Here is a 19,581-nt window from a genome sequence, read left to right as displayed (position 1 = left end):
CCTCTTTGCATCCCAGAGGTCCCTTTTGACCCACTACATGTGCACTGCCTGGCACTAGCAATAGGTCTATCTGGTAATACTTCTGGTTACTAGCATTGACCACAGCCTAAGAAACAGAAGCCTCTTCCATGTCCCCTGTGTCTCCAGCGACATGTTATGAAATAGTAAGTCCATTAAAATACACCAAAGCAATTGGAATAGGTAGATGCCTATAAAATATGGGTCAAAATTAACTATTCTCAATCATCTTGATAATCTACAGGAGACCCTAAGAATGCCATTTTTTTCCTCTACTGCTTTTTCACTTTAAGAGATTTTCTTCACAATATCACAATTAATTCATATGGATTTTTCTTTCTTAAAATATATAAGCGATGTAAGAAAATACTACTTTCTGATTTAGGCACTAGAGTCATATAGACATATTTCTATGTATTTCTGACACACTCTAACATAATTTGGTCCTTTTTAGTCTCTAATGGTTGTTTCAATATGAATTCAAGAGGCTGTACCTATATTTGCTTGTGGAATCTTTCTGAGGAGGAGGTTGGAAGAAAGCCTTGTAGTTAAAGAAGAAACACTGAAATCATAGCATTTTGAATGTGCTGTGTATGGAGCCAAATTTATTTGAAATGTGCCCTTGCTTTTAGTGGGTCCAATTTTAAAACTAAAATAATTTCTAATCAGGAAAGAAGAGAGAAAGGATCACACTGGCACTGCCAACTCAATTATATTCCACTTATTCTTTTTAAAAGCAATTTGAATATTTGCATAGCTGTTTGTTCTGATCTCCAGACATGACATCTTAACACTTAAATTCCATGAAATTTTTCTCTTCAAAATGCAGTTTCTTCTTCTGGAATACCTTTTGAATTGCTTTAGTAAATCCCTCTGAAAAACAGAGAAAGCCAAAAGAGGAAAAAGGAATTTAAAATTTTTGAGCCATCTGATTTATCACAACATACTACTTTTAGCAACAAAACTAGATCTTAAGGATAATATGTAAAGTTAATAAGATGTTTTGCATGTATCATTATTTGTTGATTAGAATTCATTTGGGTTAAGCAAATAATCGCATATACTATTTACTATTCTCCACATTGCTATGGAAATTGAGACTACACAAGAGTTATGAAACCTTTGAAATAGTTACTGTTGCTAGGAAACCGCTTTCTTGGTGCCTGCACGTTCTTCTCATCTCTGTCTCTGGCTGTGCCTGGCTCTAAGACAATCTTACAGCTTGATGTCAGAGGGGGAAAATAACAAGATTGTGATACAAAATAAGCTACAATAAAACCCTTTCACTAAATGGAAAGAAAAAGCAAAGTGCTTAAATGGATAATTTTGTTGTGTCAGGGTGTGAGGATCCTGTGGCTGTTCTGTAGCATCAGTAATAGGGCCAAGCTTCTCTTTTCTTTTTCCCAAGCACTGGCAGGAGGTCTAAGATGCACCAGATGAGGTCCCAAAACCTTCATCCAAACCTGTGAAGCGATTTTGTAGCAAAATTCTTAAAATAAACATGAACTGTTCTCTCTGACTCTCTTTCTGCCTCTCTTTTTCTTCTTCCTTAACCCTTCCACCCACCTTTTGATTTTTTAATTGTTTACCAATTTCCCATTCACTATTATTATTTCCAAAAGAGTACAGATGAAATTATTTATAAGCACATGATAGTGAATGTATAAAATGCAAGCATACTTGCTTATCAAATCTAAAATCAACATTCTCCCAAAGTAGCATAGTGGTAGAGTACTTGCCTAGGATGTGCAAGGCCCTGAGTTCAATCCCTAATATCTGAAGGAAGGAAGGAAGGAAGGGAGGGAGGGAGGAAGGGAAAGAAAGAAAGAACAGATGGACGAATGCAGTGATGAAGTAAATAGTAATTTGGAAAGAATCCATGTTGCATGTAATATACTTCAGATGGAGGGTTGTGTGGCCCTCAGAGCCTGACCACTCACAGGGAGATTAGGTGTGATTCAGTGTAAAAAGGCAGTTTTGTGCCCTTCCTTAATGAGGAGTGGGGCAGTGTTTTCAGTTGGTCTTTGAAGACAAAGGAGTGGATAATAGAGACTTCAGAATTTAATTGGGCCCTGAGGAAAAAAAAAATGAGGTTGGAGAATTAAGGAGGAGGTTTCCATTAGAAGAAAATGGACAGAGGTTACTAGGCTTATAGTTTTTGTGAAATGGAGCCTTTGGTAAATGATAGGGCATCTGAGTCTTCTCTGGGACCACATGAAGCACATGGAAGTATAAAGCAAATTATTTAATTTGGACACTGGAGTCATTTTTTCCCCCAAAATAGCTATGCCTGAGCACCAGATAATACTGATGACTTGAAGACAGAATTTTTAAGTCATTTTTTAGAGCTTCCTAGTTAGTAGCATTCAGTGGCCTTGATAAGAGGTTACTCCAAGTAGTGTCATGAAGAGAGTTAAATAGACTTTGGAGAGTTAGTAAGTGGCCTAGAGGGCAGAAGGTCAGGGTACTGATCTTAACATTTTTAACCTGCTCAGAAGAGAATTGTGTGTGTCCAAGAACTTAAGAAAGCATAGAGTGGGTTAGTAAGAGCTTTTTCTTTGTCAGGTTGATTTGAAAATTTTAAAAAAAAATTTAAATTTTTTTTGTAGTTTTGTTTTCAATAAAATAGGATGCATGCTTTAAAGTGGGAGAATGATTAGCGGTATCAAAGTAAACCTGGATATTGTCAGAATAGGGAGTGGGAACACAAAGATGGCCTTTCAACAGTAACATGAATATGACATAAAGTGGGACAATATACTATTAATCCACTAAACCATTTCCCAGAAATCTCTACCTTCACCCACTAGTCAGCCTATTTCATTGGCAGGGGAAGATAAGTCCTACCTTCCCCAGATTAGGCTTTCATGATTTATCATAATTGTAATTACATCATGAATATTGGCATCAATCTTAATCTTCTAGTGTGGTTCTCCAAGTTCACTCAGAGCTTACGAGGTTAACAAGAGCATGAAATCAGATGAGCAAGATGGCATCAGTGAACAAGCCCAGACATGGAGAGGTCATACCAGAGATGGAAAACCCTGGCATGCCCGCCCATAGCGTCCACCCATGGCTTGCTTTAAGCCTGAATCTTTCTCCCAGAGCCTCCTATTATCCTCTCAGCTGTTTCCACTCTGGGCAGCAGCACGGTGCTTCTCTCTGTGGTGGGAAGTGGCACCTGAATACAGGCATGCAGATGGGCAAATCCTGCCTCCCTCTCCTTTAAGATCCAGATCCTACTTGGCAAGATTTTTACTCCAGTAACAGGAAATTCAATGTTTTGAATAAAGGAATAAAATGAAAACTTATCACATTACCTCTTATTTTTTTAATGTTTTATCTAACTCATAAAAGGTAGAAGATTACAGAACAGCAGCTTAATTTCTGTTCATTTGGAAACAATTGTTCTGGTTCTTTCTTTCTTTTAAACTATCCTGTTCTTTGTTCAGTGAGTCATAACAGTGGAGGCAAAGTGGTGCCTTGGAATGAAGTCCAACTTTCAAGTCAAGTGACCTGGTTTCATTTTCATCTCTGCCACTTATTGTTATGATCTTGAGTACGTTAGTTAAGCTTCCTAAGTTTGAGGGCCCTTGGCTATACACTGGGATAACACCTGCCTCAAAGAGGGTGGCACAAGGCTCAAAGGAAGTGCAACCTATGAAGGCACAAGGTCCTGGAGTCTGGAGTCTCATTTCCCTTTTCTTCCTTTCATGTTTGCATGCCAAGGAAATGCTACTGTAATTTTTCCAGATCATCTGTTTGAAATATTCAAAGTTTTCAACCCAATAAACTGATAACAAAAAGTACTTTGAAACTAAAAAGGTGCAACAAGTTTAAATTCTAAGTGATATATCCTTTAGGATTCCAATAAATAATCATTAGGACTGAAACTTGAGACTGCAGTTCATATTTATCCTTTATTATACAGCAAATGGCTTCTTCTTTTTTTTCTCTTTTGTTATGAGAAAAATCCAGTAATATTTTAATGATGCAAAGTCATTTATGCTGCTTATGTTGATTGACATCATGCATATGAAACAGAGGACAATTTATTCATGTAATGATTAAATTATGTGAAAAGCCATAAAACCAGTTTAAATGATTTTCTGGAATAAGAAGTCAAGAAGAGTAGCTTGAGGTAAAACTGCCTTTTAAAAAGGTGAAGCTTTTGAGTCTGAGCAGCTCGGTAGCTAAATACAGAGCCCATTTCAAGCTGTGCATTCTTTCCTGCGAGGTTTCTCTAAATTGCAACGCTGCCAAACAGTGTTTGGTGCTCTTCCCCAGCAATCTCTAAATCTGGCACCGACTTTCACAGTGACACTCTGCCAGCTGCCTTTCGGAGTGAGCACCAATTGAGAAGCTTCCAGCTTGCTTCTGCTGAGAAAAACTGAATCTCTCTCCCACAGGGAGAGAGACGGGGCGACACCCCTGCAAACCCCTTTGAACTGGTGTCTCATCCAGGAATCCATCCCCAACAAGAAAGGTTTACAGCTTTCATCGTTTTTTTTTAGAGCAGACCCCCAGCTGGAGCCAGTCAGAACAACTTTGGTGGGGAACAGTTGGATGTGTTCAACAGACGACCTTGATAACTTATTGTTTTCACCTCATCTGATTTTTGAAGATGTCTCTTGCCATTCTTTTCTTCATTTCACAGCATGCCATCAGATTTCCTTAAAAGTGTCCTACATTTCCAAAGGTAGTTAGATATCTGTTTCTTACTGTACTCCTAGATATTTAACCCTCTGCCTGATCACCAATTAAGGTCAAAGACCTATTGCAGAATATTATAAGAAGAAATCTTAAAATCTAAATATTAACTCTGCCATAATTTATGTTAAATATTTAATTGTTCCAAACAGGCTTATTTAAAAGTTGTATTTACTGGTCTCAAGTAAGCTTTTAAAAGTGTTCATTGCACAAGAATCCAGAGTTACAATGATATTCTCTAATAACACACTTTTAATTAAATTGTTACCTAAAATAAATGACTCCTTCTCCATAAATAATAAATCAAAAACTATTACTATCCAGTGTTATGAACATGACTACTGGCACAGAAGTTTTTAATTTCAGCATGGCACAGCCTGATCTAGATTCCACCTTGTTTGATTTATTTTTAATTTTCTTATGCTTCTATTTGCCTGAAATCTTCAAGATTTTTGTGGACTTGCTTTGTTAAAAATTCTGTTCTCGGGCTGGGGATGTGGCTCAAGCGGTAGTGCGCTCGCCTGGCATCGCAGGGCGCTGGGTTTGATCCTCAGCACCACAAAAAAATAAAATAAAGATATTGTGTCCACTGAAAACTAAAAAGTAAATATTAAAAAATTCTCTCTCTCTTTAAAAAAAAAAAAATCTGTTCTCCATCAGCATAATTCATCCTGATTCACCAAAGATAAAACTCTTTGTTTACCTGATAGATAATTCGATTAATCATCAAAATGTTTCCAAATAATTGTGGGTGCTTTTTCCAGGTTCTGTCTTGCTTGAAGTACATTTTGCTGTGATAAGGAAATATGCACTATGAAATCTAGTCTAATCATTTTCTTGACAGTGCTGAACAGATTTTTAAGATCAATCCATGTAGATTATCCCAATGCATTTTTAAGATTTTAAAAAATGAAACAGAGGATTTGGAATCAAATGAGTGCCTATTTGTGAAGATTTCTATCAATTTCTGCAAATCTTTCTAGATTTAAGGTGTCAACAGCACTAAAAGCATCATACAACCTAACCCTTAAATTATGGCATTTGTAAGGCCCTAAAAATGACCTTGAATTTACTAGCGAACATTCGTGCTTTTCTGTTTTGTGTTTCTCTGGACAGCATTGACTGGTTCCTAAAGCTGACATCATTCTCCAGTGTAGAAATGCCCTTAATCCATTGTCAGATTTTGGAGTTTGGAATTTGAAAGTATTGATTGTGTGTGTGTGTGTGTGTGTGAGTCCTGAAAAAGAGATTTTTTTTTTGTTTACATTTCCTTCAAGCAAGTAGATAGAAATTTTGAAGAGAAACTTCTATAGAAGTTGATTTTACATATTTCATTGTCAGCTGAAAGTACTTTTGGACAAATATGCTGTGAAGGTCCAAAAATGGAGAATGGTTAGTTAAGACCAGTCAAGTTAACATTTGACATTACTACTATATATTTTATATATGCTAACACTAAGAAATAGATTTGAAGGAAATCTTCGTGTGCTAAATACTCGGGAGACTCTTCTAACATATTATTTATCTTCTTTTATAAATTGTGCTTCTTTAACAATTTACTTGGGGCACAAACAGAAAATTAACATATACCTATATTTCTGACATTGATTCTTAAGATTTTTTTTTCTAAAAACAAACAAATATGCTTTCCCCAATTCAAATCTCTGCATAACAGAAAAAGTGATGATCTGGCAAATACAAGACTGATTTTCTATTTTTCACATGTTACTTTATAACCTACAGCCATGACATCTTAATTTAGAAAGGAGAAGCCTGAAACATTTGCACTGAAAGAACCTAACTTTGTCCTGACCTTGTGTCTTTTATTAGGAGAAGCTGGATGATTTAGCCCTAAATATTTATCCAGATAGTCAAGAAAAAGTGATCAGACTAGATTTCACTACATCTACAATTTTTACCAACATGTTTAAAAAAAGAAAGAAGAAATTATCTTGTTGAGTTTTATCAGGCAACTCCTCATTCATTGTGGAAGAAATTCCAGATTTAGAAATGTTAGAATCGTAGATTGGAGAGTACTCAGAGAGCACTGAATTCATCCCTGAGCCCCTTCTTTTACAGCTATTATGGCATTAGAAATTGGGGTGGGGGAGTACAAGTGGATGAAAGCTTCATTGCACTGGTTGGCACAGTCTGGTGTGGTTACTGCAGTCAGTGTCTCTTTTCAAATCCTGCAATTTGGGAGAGATGCTACTAGTGAATTTGAAATGAGTCAGAGGACAAGGAGGAAGCTGAAGACAACCTAATAAGCTGTTCCCCTGACCCCCAGCCAATACACAAGTTATACACATGCCACATAAAAACAGTGACAGTCTATTATATATCAGTGCTTTTTAAAAGTAATGATCATGTGTCATCTTGGTAGTCTTACAAGGACGCTCCAGTAAAATAGGGGAAACACAACATTCCTATGTTTTGTTTTATTTATTTTTAATCCAGTGAAACAGATTACATAAATGAGAAGGGGAATATCAGTAACATGAAGTCAGAAAAACAAAGCATTAGTAAAATGGCCACTTGGAATGAGTGTCTATTTGTGAAGATTTCTATCGATAGCTTATGAGGGGCCTAATGAACCACAGGAAGAAAAGGAGAGGCTGATGCAGAGGCTTTGTACAGTGGAAAAATCATCTCTTGCATTTGCTATTTTATCAACTGTGTTCACTATTCAGCTATTTATATTTACCGAATTTTAAAAAATAACCGTTGCATTATAAACATATGTAACAATGAAATTTGTTTTTACTTCCTTGTACATACACACAACATAACAATATAATTGTATTTTTTTAAATGAAGGAATTAATGTAATATTCTTAGAACTTCCTTGTGATTTGCTTGTTCTTCATTCAGAATCTCATTATAAATGGATGTTAAGGATGTTTGGCTGTGCCGACAACCATCCAATTTTGTTTCCCTTTTTGTTTCATTGTGTTCTTTTTTCATCAGGGCACATAGTACTTGAAAGGAGATAAGAAATAGTCTCCCCAGAGGTTCCTTATGTGAGATATAAAAGGAAAAATCCTAAATCAATTCTAGTCAAAAGATCATTGAGTAATCTCATTTTTCACAATGTTTAAAGCTGTTCTAAAGATTTTGCCATGCCAAATAGTAAATCCCCTTTGAAAGACACACATATTGTTTGTAACAGTGGAAATAAATCTGCTTTCTGGCAAGAATTATTAAGACAGAGCCAGATATGGCCATTTTGATAGCTCAGGAGTTCCCAACACTTCCCAGTGTAGATGATGGCAAGTGATAAATTTCCTTGGCATGGAGTAAAGTCGAAGTATACCAGCATTTGTATCAAGCAAACAAAATGGGTATTAGATCATAAGAGCAAAGATAGCCACTTTCTCATGGTTGATTGCCAATATAGACATTGTGTGGTTATTATTAAGAGAGAGGAAAATTAATGTTTCTTTCCCCCGCAGGTTCAGGATGCATTTAGATGCCGATTGAGAAACTGCCAGGATCCAATCAATGCTGATTCTTCAAGTTCTTTTCCTAATGGGCATGCTCAAATCATGGTGAGCTTTTGTTTTCCTGTTGATTGCTAATTAAGTCATGATTTCTCAAGAGAATTAAAACAAATTCTTATTGATAAAATAACATCAAATCCCATTTTGAATGACTTCAGCTTTAGTTCATTAACGGGCTAAATTTGACACCAGGTAAATATTCTGTCTGGATTGTCTGGGAATCCAGGATCTGCTGCTGCCCGCCATGGGTGTCCTGTGCAACACCGCAGAGTATTTTCATTCTTGCCCAGCATTAGGGATGATGATGTGCACTTAAGATCATGGTTTTGTTTTGTTTTGTTTTCAGTTCAGAACACTATGCATTTGCTCACCCAGTCTCAAAGCAGCGGTTCTCAGGCTTAATTGCATAATAAAAACATCACAGGAGCCGCACCCCAGGCCAATGATATCAGAATCGTAGGAGGCAAGACCCAAGCACTGGAAGTTCTAGCATGCAGCCCAAGATGAGAAACATTCTTCTAGAGCATGAGGAGTAGCACCTTTCCAGTGAAAGGTCCATATTGTACACAAGTCCTGACTATTGTTGCAATTAAGAGGTACTATAAGCACAAAAACTTTGGTGTGTTATAGAAATGAGATAAATTTAAACTCATGAAAAACAGATATTAAAAAATAAAAACCTTCTTTTAAACCACATATTTGATTTATTATTAACATTTTGGGGCTAGATAATATAAAATAGGCTAAATGATGGGTTAGTAACTAAGACTTAGGACAATAATCAATACCTTACCAAAAACAAATAGATAACCACAAAAAATCTCCAATTTAAAATATTTCTAGGGAAATGCATATGATTGGAAGACCTTGATCCTGAGAAGCTTAATTTAATTTTACTGTTTTTAAAAAGAAAAATGAAGTTATTTAAAATAAGAATCTGGAGAAAATATGAAGTAGAAATAAACTCTAGCAGGTTCTGAACCAGATGAGTATTCTTAATCTTAAATTTTAATTCCTAAACCTAGTAGAGTTTTTTTTTTTTTTCACATTTTAGCAAAAGTGAATCATTCAAGGAGCCTGGCTTCACTAGTAAAAGGTTTTAAGCTGTATTATGAGATATTATATTAAAAGCAACATATTCAAATTACAAAGTACAAATGTCAAAGGCATTTATATAAGTATATTCATAACTATGCACATTTTGGTCACTTTATTTTGGTTAGAAAATTGCTATAAAATTCTATTCTTTTCTATACAATGGTCAGCTTCAGACTGAAGATGACAGCAGGTATTGTGTTGCCTTATTAACACTGATGATTTTACTCAACGTTTGGTCTCTAAGAAATATTCTTGAAACAATCAGATTATTCTTTGAGAAATTGCCTTTGCACAGAATAATAAATGGGCACTGCCTAGTCAGAGATCCATAAACTTCAGTTAATTTGATTAGTAAAAGGTACTTGATGTCTTCATCAAATGATGATTCTATTCCTTATTGTTTCTTGTTACAGACAGACTTTGAAAAGGATGTAGACATTGCTTGTAGATCAGGTAAGACTATTTGGGTCTTGAAAGTAAAATCATTAGGGATGTTAAATCATTCCTGTGGATTTTGGTTTTAAAGAAGATACTGTGGTTTATGCTTTACCTATTCATGAGTATGAATAAAGGGAATCTTCAAATGGAAGAATTACAATAGTACAGATGTGTGTGTCCGGAGGGAAAGAATAAAGAGAGAATGAGGAATGAGGAAGATATTAAGAAAGGTTTATTGGGGCCGGGCTTGGTGGTACATGCCTGTAATCCCAGCAGCTCTGATGGCTGAGGCAGTTCAAAGCCAGTCTTAGCAACAGTGAGGCACTAAGCAACTCAGTGAAACCCTGTCTCTATATGAAATACAAAATAGGGCTGGGGACATGGCTCAGTGGTTGAATACTGGACTTTACTTAGAGTATTTTGATTGAATTCAGGAATAAGAATATAAAATTAGTTGCTCATATCCTGTTGGAAAAGACCCAACAGAACATTGCTAAGATCCTGGTGTATGGCTTCCAGGATCTACTATTTCCCTCTTTGGATAATAGATAAAATATTTTTCCTTTGCTTCATCCACCTTCTCTAGTTTCTTAAAAATTACTATGATGCTAGTTTCCACATCTATATTTTAAAATTGGAAGTGATTTGTTTGAATCTGAAAGCTTGAATTTATTTAACAGAATTAGGTATATAATTATTTTTCCCCTGTACCTCCTGCCCTGCAAAAAATGAATGGTTTATTGGGAGCATAATGATAGCAGAAAAGCATTGATGTGAAGACAAATGACTTCTGTCCGACCAAGTAATGGTTGTTGAGAGTGAAGCCACGTAGCATAGCCGTTCTGCCCTCCATTTCATCATGTATGGAATACGGACAGATGTAAGGTTGAAATGCCATTTTGTTTGTGTGTGTGCGTGTGTGTGCGCACGCGCAACAGCCACAATTACTACATTTTTAGAAGGGAAAGGAAGAAACCAGGCAGCACATCCCACCTCAGAGAACTAGTATTCCATTGACCTCAGGGTTGTCTTTCAGACTTTGGCTAAATTCTCACCAGAATAGATGACTTGAAAGTTTTAAAGAAGACTGCATGTTTCATATTTTGTGTAGTTTCAGTTGTTGGAAAATGTGCCTTTAAACTAGGACAAAAAAGGCCTTATTTTATCTTTTCTTCAGTGGTCTTTGTGCTGCCTTCTAGAATAAGAAGGGATATCTATTTCATTTAAATATACAAATATTTGAAGTCATTTAGTCCAATAAAAGTATTTTTTCTCAGATATAAGCAAGCCACGTTTCATCATTCACTCCTCATAGCATCCTCCCAGGTATAGTGCCCAAACTAGCCTCTAATTTGTCAATAATGTTAAATTATAGTGCCTAAATGTATACACATTTATCCAGCATTTATCACAGTTGGATCTTTACTTATATTAATAGTTTCTACATTCACATCTGATTTCTATTTCAGTACTAGTGTCAACTTGTCATCTAAATCCCCTAAGACTTTTCATAGGAACCATCAAGGCTTCTTCAGCTAAGAAATCTAAAATTTCTGATTTTAGTATGTTTTCCAGGGGGGGAAAAAAGCTGGTCTTTATATATAGCTCTATTTGTTATAACCTTACTTCCTTCAGATTAGCACACCATCCATGTGAGATTGACCATTGAAAGTGTAATAAAATATCTTCTAAATCTTCATTCAAACTGCTGATAAAAGAGTTAAATAGCTTGGGATTTTCCTTATCTGCCAGAAGATGCATGGTTTTCGATTCAATTCATAGCCATTAAAATATACGTAGTGCATCCCTGTAGCCCCAGCTATTCTGGAGGCTGCAATGGGAGGACCCCTTGAGCAGAGGAATTAGAAACCATCCTGGATACCATATTAAGGCCCTGTCTCAAATAAAGAAAAAAAGAATGAAAGAAAAAAAATCTATGAAGAATCTCAGATCACAATATTTGTCATAATCACAAGCATATGAGCAACTAATTTTATATTCTTATTCCTGAATTCAATCAAAATACTCTATGTAAAGTCCAGTCTTCATAGAGCAGTAAAATAACTGCTAAGATATGGCAACCCGTGGTGGACCTCCTCAGGTTACTAAGAATCTCCTTTCCTGTTGGAAAAGACCCAACAGAACATTGCTAAGATCCTGGTGTATGGTTTCCAGGATCTACTATTTCCCTCTTTGGATAATAGATAAAATATTCTTCCTTTGCTCCATCCACCTTCTCCAGTTTCTTAAAAATTACTATGATGCTAGTTTCCACATCTATATTTTAAAATTGGAAGTGATTTGTTTGAATCTGAAAGCTTGAATTTATTTAACAGAATTAGGTATCTAATTATTTAAATAATTAGGTAATTAGGCAGTTTAATTCCTAATTGTCTACCTTTAATTTAGGTTCCTTTCAGCCTCTTTTAGAATACTCCTCACAGTTCTCCTTGACAGAGAAGCAATATAAGAGTGGACTATTTTGTCTTTTCTTCAATAGCTATTCATATAAAACCAGTGATTGTCAAGTATGGTTTTCAGACTCACAGGATTAGCATCACCTGAGAAATTATTAGCAATGCAGATTTTAGAGCCCTGCCCCAAACCTTGTGGGACAGAAACTAAGAAGGTGGGGTACAGTAGCCAGTGTTTTCACCCATCATTCATGTAATTCATGCTCAAGTTTAAGAACCACTAAATTGGATGATTTTCCCCAAGCTGTGGTCTCACCCCTTCAGTACACATCCTTCTCTCTTTTGTTAAATTATCCATTTTCCCCAGGCTTCAGTGGATTCTAGAATGTCGCATTCCTAATGTAGGCCAATAATCATGGTATTATTAGAAAATAAGTTTTCCCAAAATTTATTTTCTGTTTTCACTTCAATCAATGCCCTTTGTGACTGAGCTCAAGATATATCTGTCCATATTAAAATATATTCAGTTTTAAAATCTCAATTTAATGTCTCCTACATTCTCTAAATGTAGAAATTCATTTCCCCAAAGGCTGGATTATGCATCTGACTATGCTAAATATACAGGTGCTTTTTCATTCCGTTTGTTTTTTAATTCTGTGTTGCTTTTCACAACTTAATTAATTTCTCAAAAGTCCTACTTCAACATTATGTTTTCTTGTGTAGGAAGTATGTTTGGATATGTTTTAAGCAAGTCTAAGAGGCAGGCATATCTCTCATATAGACACTACTTCCTAAGAAAAATTATTTCTCCCCAAATATTTAATATATACAAATTTTCAGTAAAGCATGGTTATATCATTAGTTTTAAAATGTTGACTATAACTATAGATCATATTACATCTGTATAAAACTAAATGTGTATTATATAAATTCATCTTTATAAAGTCAATACTCAGTATGAAGACTTCCTTTATAGTTTACAAGGTAGTAATAAAAATATGAAGTTAATAATACATCCTTAATACAGTATGATATATTTCCATAACTTTCCTCTAAATTCTGCTGCTATAAGTTTGGAATTATTTTTTATAAAAAACTAAATGTTTTCTTCCCTTACTTTGGAAATGTTTTAAATGTATTTTTTAAGTAATTTTTTTTGTGGTAGTTGGACGCAATAACTTTATTTATTTATTCTTATGTGGTTCTGAAGAATGAACCCAGCACCTTGCACGTGCTAGGCAAGCATTCTACGGCTGAGTCACAACTCCAGCCCCCTAAATGTATTTTACTATTGATTTAACATACTTTGCCATTTAATGTTTTCATTTATAATCACTTCTGAAAAATCACAATTCATTACTGATATATTATTATTTTAAGAGGCTTAGAAATAACTTCTTAAAATGTAGTCATTAAACATCTTTCACATACAAGACCAATGGTAAAGTACAAAAATCCACAACCATATTGTGGATTAGTAAAAAGTACAGAAGTGTAGATGTATCATGGTTTCTTCGTGTGTAAAATAAAGAGATAATAATAAAATAACTAGATGTAAAATCTCTACAGCTAAGATACCACATGAGTGGTATATGTTTTGAAATTATCTTGAAAGTGTCTTTTCTTTGTAAATAATCTCCTACTTTTGCACCTCTGTGTTAATGCAGAATAGTTATCATTCTACTTGAAAACTGGATGATAATGAGTAAAATTCAATATATCTAAAATTATTCATGGTTTTATAAACCAATTCTATATTATTATTTATTCAGTAGTTATCTATACCTAGTGAAATTTTAAATGAGGTTGCTCTACATTGTAGACAAGGTTGCTGTCACCATTTACCTTGTGCCAACTCTTGCTGAGGTCAATTCTTTTTTTTTTTTTTTTCTTAAGAGAGAGAAAAGAGAGAGAGAGAATTTTTAATGTTTATTTTTCAGTTTTTGGTGGACACAACATCTTTTTTAAATGTTATTTTATGTGGTGCTAAGGATCAAACCCAGTGCAATGCCCAGCGCATACCAGGCGATCGCCTTACCGCTTGAGCCACATCCTCAGCCCCTTCGACCCCTGGGATCCAAGCCAGGGGTGCTCTACCACTGAACTAAATCTCCAGTCCTTTTTATTATTATTTTTTAATTATTTTTAATCAGGGCCTCTCTAAGTTGCTGAGGCTTGCCTGAGACTTGTGATCCTCCTGTCTCAGCCTCCTGAGTGACTGAGATTACAGGCATGTGCCATGGTGCATGGCAAATCTTGGCGTTTCAATACCAAATTTACCAAGAATATTTTTTTAGCATTTTTTTCTTTATACTTAAAACAGGTAATTGTGCATAGTTAAGCATGCTTTAAGATATTCTACCTCTATTATCCACAAAACATTTTTTTTTCTTTTTATATAGAGGCCAAAAAAAAAGTAGGAAAAAGTAAAATATATTTCAATAAAGAATTCTGAACCCTTTTTGGTTTGTTTGCTTTAGTTTGGGTTGGTTTGTTTTTCATTTTGTTCCTTTTTATATCATAGGTGATCATATCCGACCCACCCCCATTTTTTTCCCTAAATAACTTATTTTTTTTTCATGTTTCAAATAGAATGGCTTATATAGTTTTTTTTTTTTTTTTTTTTTTCTGCTTGAACTCAATTTTAACACCTGGCCTTCTTTTCAAGGGATTTTCACCTCCAGATTGATCTTGTAAAAAAGAAGACAATGATGATAACGACAATCCTTTTTTCGCCTCCTATATGTAGCTTAATGGGACAGATTCTTTTCAATCCTATATCTTCCTTTACCACAGACACTTCAATGGATAAATGCTGGTTAATTTTCAACATGCATAATTTTTGGAGGATTTCTAACTCAGTAGGATAAAGTTCCCACTGGTTATCTCTTTCAAGAAATATTTTAATAAAACTTCTCCAGCAGTTTAGGGGGAAAGCCTTTAAAAGAAATCAAATTTATGTGAATATATCCATAATTTCATAAACTCTTTTGGAGTAGACTGATGGAGTAAACTTCTCTGGTAATCTACCTGTCCCTTGAAAAGTCACATGTAGCTGTTGAAGGACAGAGAGCTGAGGTGTTTGAAAGCTAGTTACTCAGCTTTCAGACATGCTTTGACTATGGGCTCCCAGTGAGCTATGAGAGCTTGACAGAATCAGTAAGAACTGAGTAATCAGGACTATGAGCAAACAAATAGATTTATAACTTCTTAAATGATTGTTTTTAAATTTATTAAAGCAATTTAGTGGGAGGAGAGATAATAGCATACAATAATAAGCACTAACTTTTCTTTTATGAAATATCATACCCTAATTCACAGTTCTTCATAAGGATATTGGCCCTTGCCGAGCAGCAACAATAACAGGAACACTCTCCAGGATTTCTCTAAATGACGATGAGGAAGAAAAGGGAACAAACCCTGAAGGGCTGAGCTATTCAACATTGCCAGGAAATGTAATTTCCAAAGTCATCATCCAGCAACCCACAGGCCTGCATATGCCCATGAGTATGAATGAGCTGGGTAATCAATGTTTGAAAAAAGAGAACAGTGAATTGCGGAGAACTGTGTACTTATGTACAGATGACAATTTAAGAGGGGCCGATATGGACATCGTCCATCCTCAAGAAAGAATGATGGAAAGTGACTATATTGTGATGCCCAGAAGTTCTGTAAATACCCAGCCATCAATGAAAGAGGAAAGCAAAATGAATATTGGCATGGAAACCTTGCCGCATGAAAGGTTATTGCACTACAAAGTGAATCCTGAATTCAATATGAATCCCCCTGTAATGGACCAGTTCAATATGAACTTAGAGCAACATCTTGCACCCCAGGAACATATGCAGAATTTGCCCTTTGAGCCTCGCACAGCTGTGAAGAATTTCATGGCCTCTGAGTTGGATGATAATGCAGGACTATCAAGAAGTGAAACTGGATCAACGATATCCATGAGTTCTCTAGAGGTGAGCAATAAGAAGTTAAATCTTTCTTTGATATATGACATATATGTATGTGACATATATATTCATGGGACACTGGTGTTGGAGAAGGACTTAGCTATTCGGGATATGTGTCATATTAAGAATGTTTGGCATTAGAATATTTAGATTCCAGATTCTGGACATAGGGTTTTTCTAGTAGTTCATCAGAATCCTTATTCAAGATGATCTTAAAAACTAAAGATTCCACTATATTCAAAATGATACCTCCCAGTCATAATTCTTTTGTAATGGGAATCAAGTCAAACACTCATAAAGAAAAAAAAAATAGAAAATCCTCCTGTTATTTCTTAGGTACCAGAGGTCTTTTTTGGTGGATAAAGTTGTATCTGGATGGCATTACAAAGTTAAACCAAGATCTGGGTTATTTTTGTATAAGGGCACCTGTTAAAAATAATGAAACTAGAATGTTTCTCTGAGTCCCACCATCACACTGATTTTTTAAATAAATTATTATTACATTACATAATTTTTCAGAGTAAATGATTTGCTTCTAACTCTTACAGATGATGACAACTGAAATTTTGGCCTTAAATTATGAATTAACAAAAAAGATATAATGTAAACATCTAAGAATCAGGATTCTGAGGCCCAACCACATGGCCTTTGTGCTTCATAAGTCCAATAGAAGTAAAAAAGTAAACGTCTCTCAGCTTTTCTCTGCTCAACATAGACAGTAGCCAATAATTCAAATTGTATTAGAATCAATTAAGATCCAAGACATATAAGGTCTTATTTTCTACTGACATATATTCTCTTATTGATTTGTATGTGGCTTTTATATCCTTTACCTTGAAGTTTTACTGTAAGCCTGTTATGGGAATATATGTTCAGTATACAATGTAATTTATGCATTCTTCTTGACTTATTGCCAATTGTTTTAATTAGTAGATTATTGTATAAGACAATATTTAGAGAAAGACACTATCTTTGGTTGCCTGCTCTTCAGTGTCCAAAAGAGCTTAGAGATAATTGCTTCTTCATTTTCCCAAAAACCCATGCCTTCTAGTCCATCACAATAAAGAGACATCTTGAGAGGATAAAGAAACATGCTGAATAATTTAAGGATTTTCTCAACTAGATTGAGAAAATTCTAGACCAAATGGGAATATGAATAGAGTTTAAGAGAAAGTCCTAAGTTCTGTATCATCTTCAAGCAGAACAGGGTTTCTGAGGCTAACCAGATAGGAGTCATTTCCCAGAACCAAAGGCATGGACAGGGGCACTGAGGTCAATCAAGTTCAACTCCAGAGTGGTCAGAACTTTTCTTTGGACAAAAGCATTCTATTCTTCTGAATTCACCAAGTCACTACTGTTTCCCTAATCACAAACTACAAAATGTTCATGCAAAATCACAAAAGTATTTAAGAGGAATTTCAGTGACTGTGCATATAATAACATAATATCAAAAGCAATTGTAATGACCATATGGAAGTTTTACATTTAGAATGGCGTTTTTAAAGGCACTAAAGAGATTTGAATGGAATTTCATTAAAGTATTTTGGTTGTTGTAAAAATGTTTAGCACTTAAAAGTCCCTAAGCCTCCCTGGACTTGATATTGTACAGACTATGTGTGCTGGGACAATAGACTGTATTTTCCAGGTACTGCTTTGTTCAGTTTGTAATTTTTCCAAATCTCTGTGTGCTTATAATGAAGTATAAGCATCATATGTAACTGTGACTCACCAAAAGATCTGCATTTAAATGACTTACAGATTACAGACTTACATCTTGAAAAGAAAGGAAACTCAGGATTCAGAATGAAAATTTAGTTCTTCATTTCCATTCTTTAAAAACCATAATAGTTAATAATTGCTTAGGGTGACCATTTTAGAAGACAACTGAAAAAGAACGTATATATGTGAGGATGAATAATAAAAATTAGCATTTATATAGCATCTTTCATTAGCGGATCCTCAAACCACCTGAAAAATATGAATTAATTAATCTTCACAAGCCCTCTGTGCAATGGATAAATTGTTTTAATCTTCAATGGAAAGTCATTTGTTCAAGGTTACAGAGACAGTACGTAGCAAATCTAGGAGTAGAATCTTTCTGTCCTGATCAAATCTGTGCTGTCCAGAAGAGACAGTAATGAGCCTGAACATTAGCATGAAGATAACTTTAATGTTCTTTTTAACCCCTGATAGACACTTAGTCTTATGATGAGTATAACACAAAATGGATAAAGTCCTTTTCTGTCCTGTAAGTACATACAGCTCACAGATTTCAGAGATGGGGCTGAGATCCATGGAGATAAAATATCAGTGGTGTGATTTTCTTTTTGACCTGAGCAATGCATTATCTGGTAGAGTCTTCAGCTTTGTTAGGTGGCATCTGCAGGCCCAACAGTGAGGAAGATGATATTTTGACAATGATAGAGGAAAAGCAGAAGGATGACTGGAGCATCTTCATGCAGTGTGGGGATCAACAGTAGTCATGAAGTTTCTTAGGTCTTGGAAGATAATAGAAAGACAAAAGTAAGTGAACATGTGGATTAGATGAAGCCTACAGAAATAAAACAATTTGGGTCTTTGGCACCTCTTAGTGAGAAGGGAGATTAAACCCACAGGAACATTCACTCTGGGGAGCTGGCACAGCAGAAGATGGCCAGGTGCCTCATGATGTTTTCAAGGATATATTATAAAGATGGGTATATTGATTTAGGAATGGGACTCCAAAAGAGTGGATTTTCACAAATTGCCAACATCAAAAGAAGAGGGTAAAATCTCCCAGCCATAGCACTGAATTCAGTATCCATGAGAAAAGTGCAAGTGAGAAAAAACAGGAGTGGAGGTAGAAAATAAAAAGAAAGCCAGAGAGACTGGAGGGGGCGAGTGGGTGGAAGTGTTTATTCAAGTTAGCAGGAGGCAACAAGGAAAGGAGGAGGCTCTCAGGAAAGGCAGTGCCAGCAGGAGAGCCTCCAGCCCCAGGGGAGTTTGTTCACTTCACCCCCAGGTATTGGATGTAAAACAATGAACAGATGCATGAAGTTTCTGAGTATAAAAGTGTATCTAGGTTATCTCCATGCCCACTATTACCTTTTTTCTTTATTTCTTGAAATTTTTTGTCTTCCTCACTCTGGTCATTCCCAGAATGGACTTGTTAAGCAATTCTGAAATTTTCAGGTTTCAAGTTCCTCTAAGTATGGAATAATTGCAGTATTAATATGGCAGATTTTTTTTTTTTTCACAATGGTTCAAGTCCTAGAAGTCCTCTAGCCACTTTGAGTGAGGTTAAGAATGAAATTATAATCAGCACTTTAAGTCATTCACCTTCAATTAGTTAATGAAGTGTGGCAAGTCCATGGTGTGTGTAGGCAGGAAAATTTTTTTTTTTTTTTTTTAATGTGGAATAAGGGAACAAAAGAGGGATGGTGGTTCTCATGCATATGACAACTT

General features: G+C 35.3%; 1 protein-coding gene across 1 annotated transcript in view; it reads left to right on the top strand.

Moving 5' to 3' along the window:
- Adgrb3 (adhesion G protein-coupled receptor B3) overlaps window positions 1-19,581 on the top strand; it is a 687,882-nt gene that overhangs the window by 646,610 nt on the left and 21,691 nt on the right. Inside the window, exons 25-27 of the mRNA XM_071613277.1 lie at window positions 8,181-8,276; window positions 9,740-9,779; window positions 15,500-16,143. Coding sequence (XP_071469378.1) covers window positions 8,181-8,276; window positions 9,740-9,779; window positions 15,500-16,143 — 780 coding nt within the window. The remainder of the gene's footprint in view (window positions 1-8,180; window positions 8,277-9,739; window positions 9,780-15,499; window positions 16,144-19,581) is intronic.

This window comes from Marmota flaviventris, chromosome 6 (genome assembly GCF_047511675.1).
Source record: "Marmota flaviventris isolate mMarFla1 chromosome 6, mMarFla1.hap1, whole genome shotgun sequence".
Classification (NCBI taxonomy): Eukaryota; Metazoa; Chordata; class Mammalia; order Rodentia; family Sciuridae; genus Marmota; species Marmota flaviventris.
Note: the sequence above shows the minus strand (reverse complement) of the source record. Positions and strands in the feature narration are given on the sequence as shown.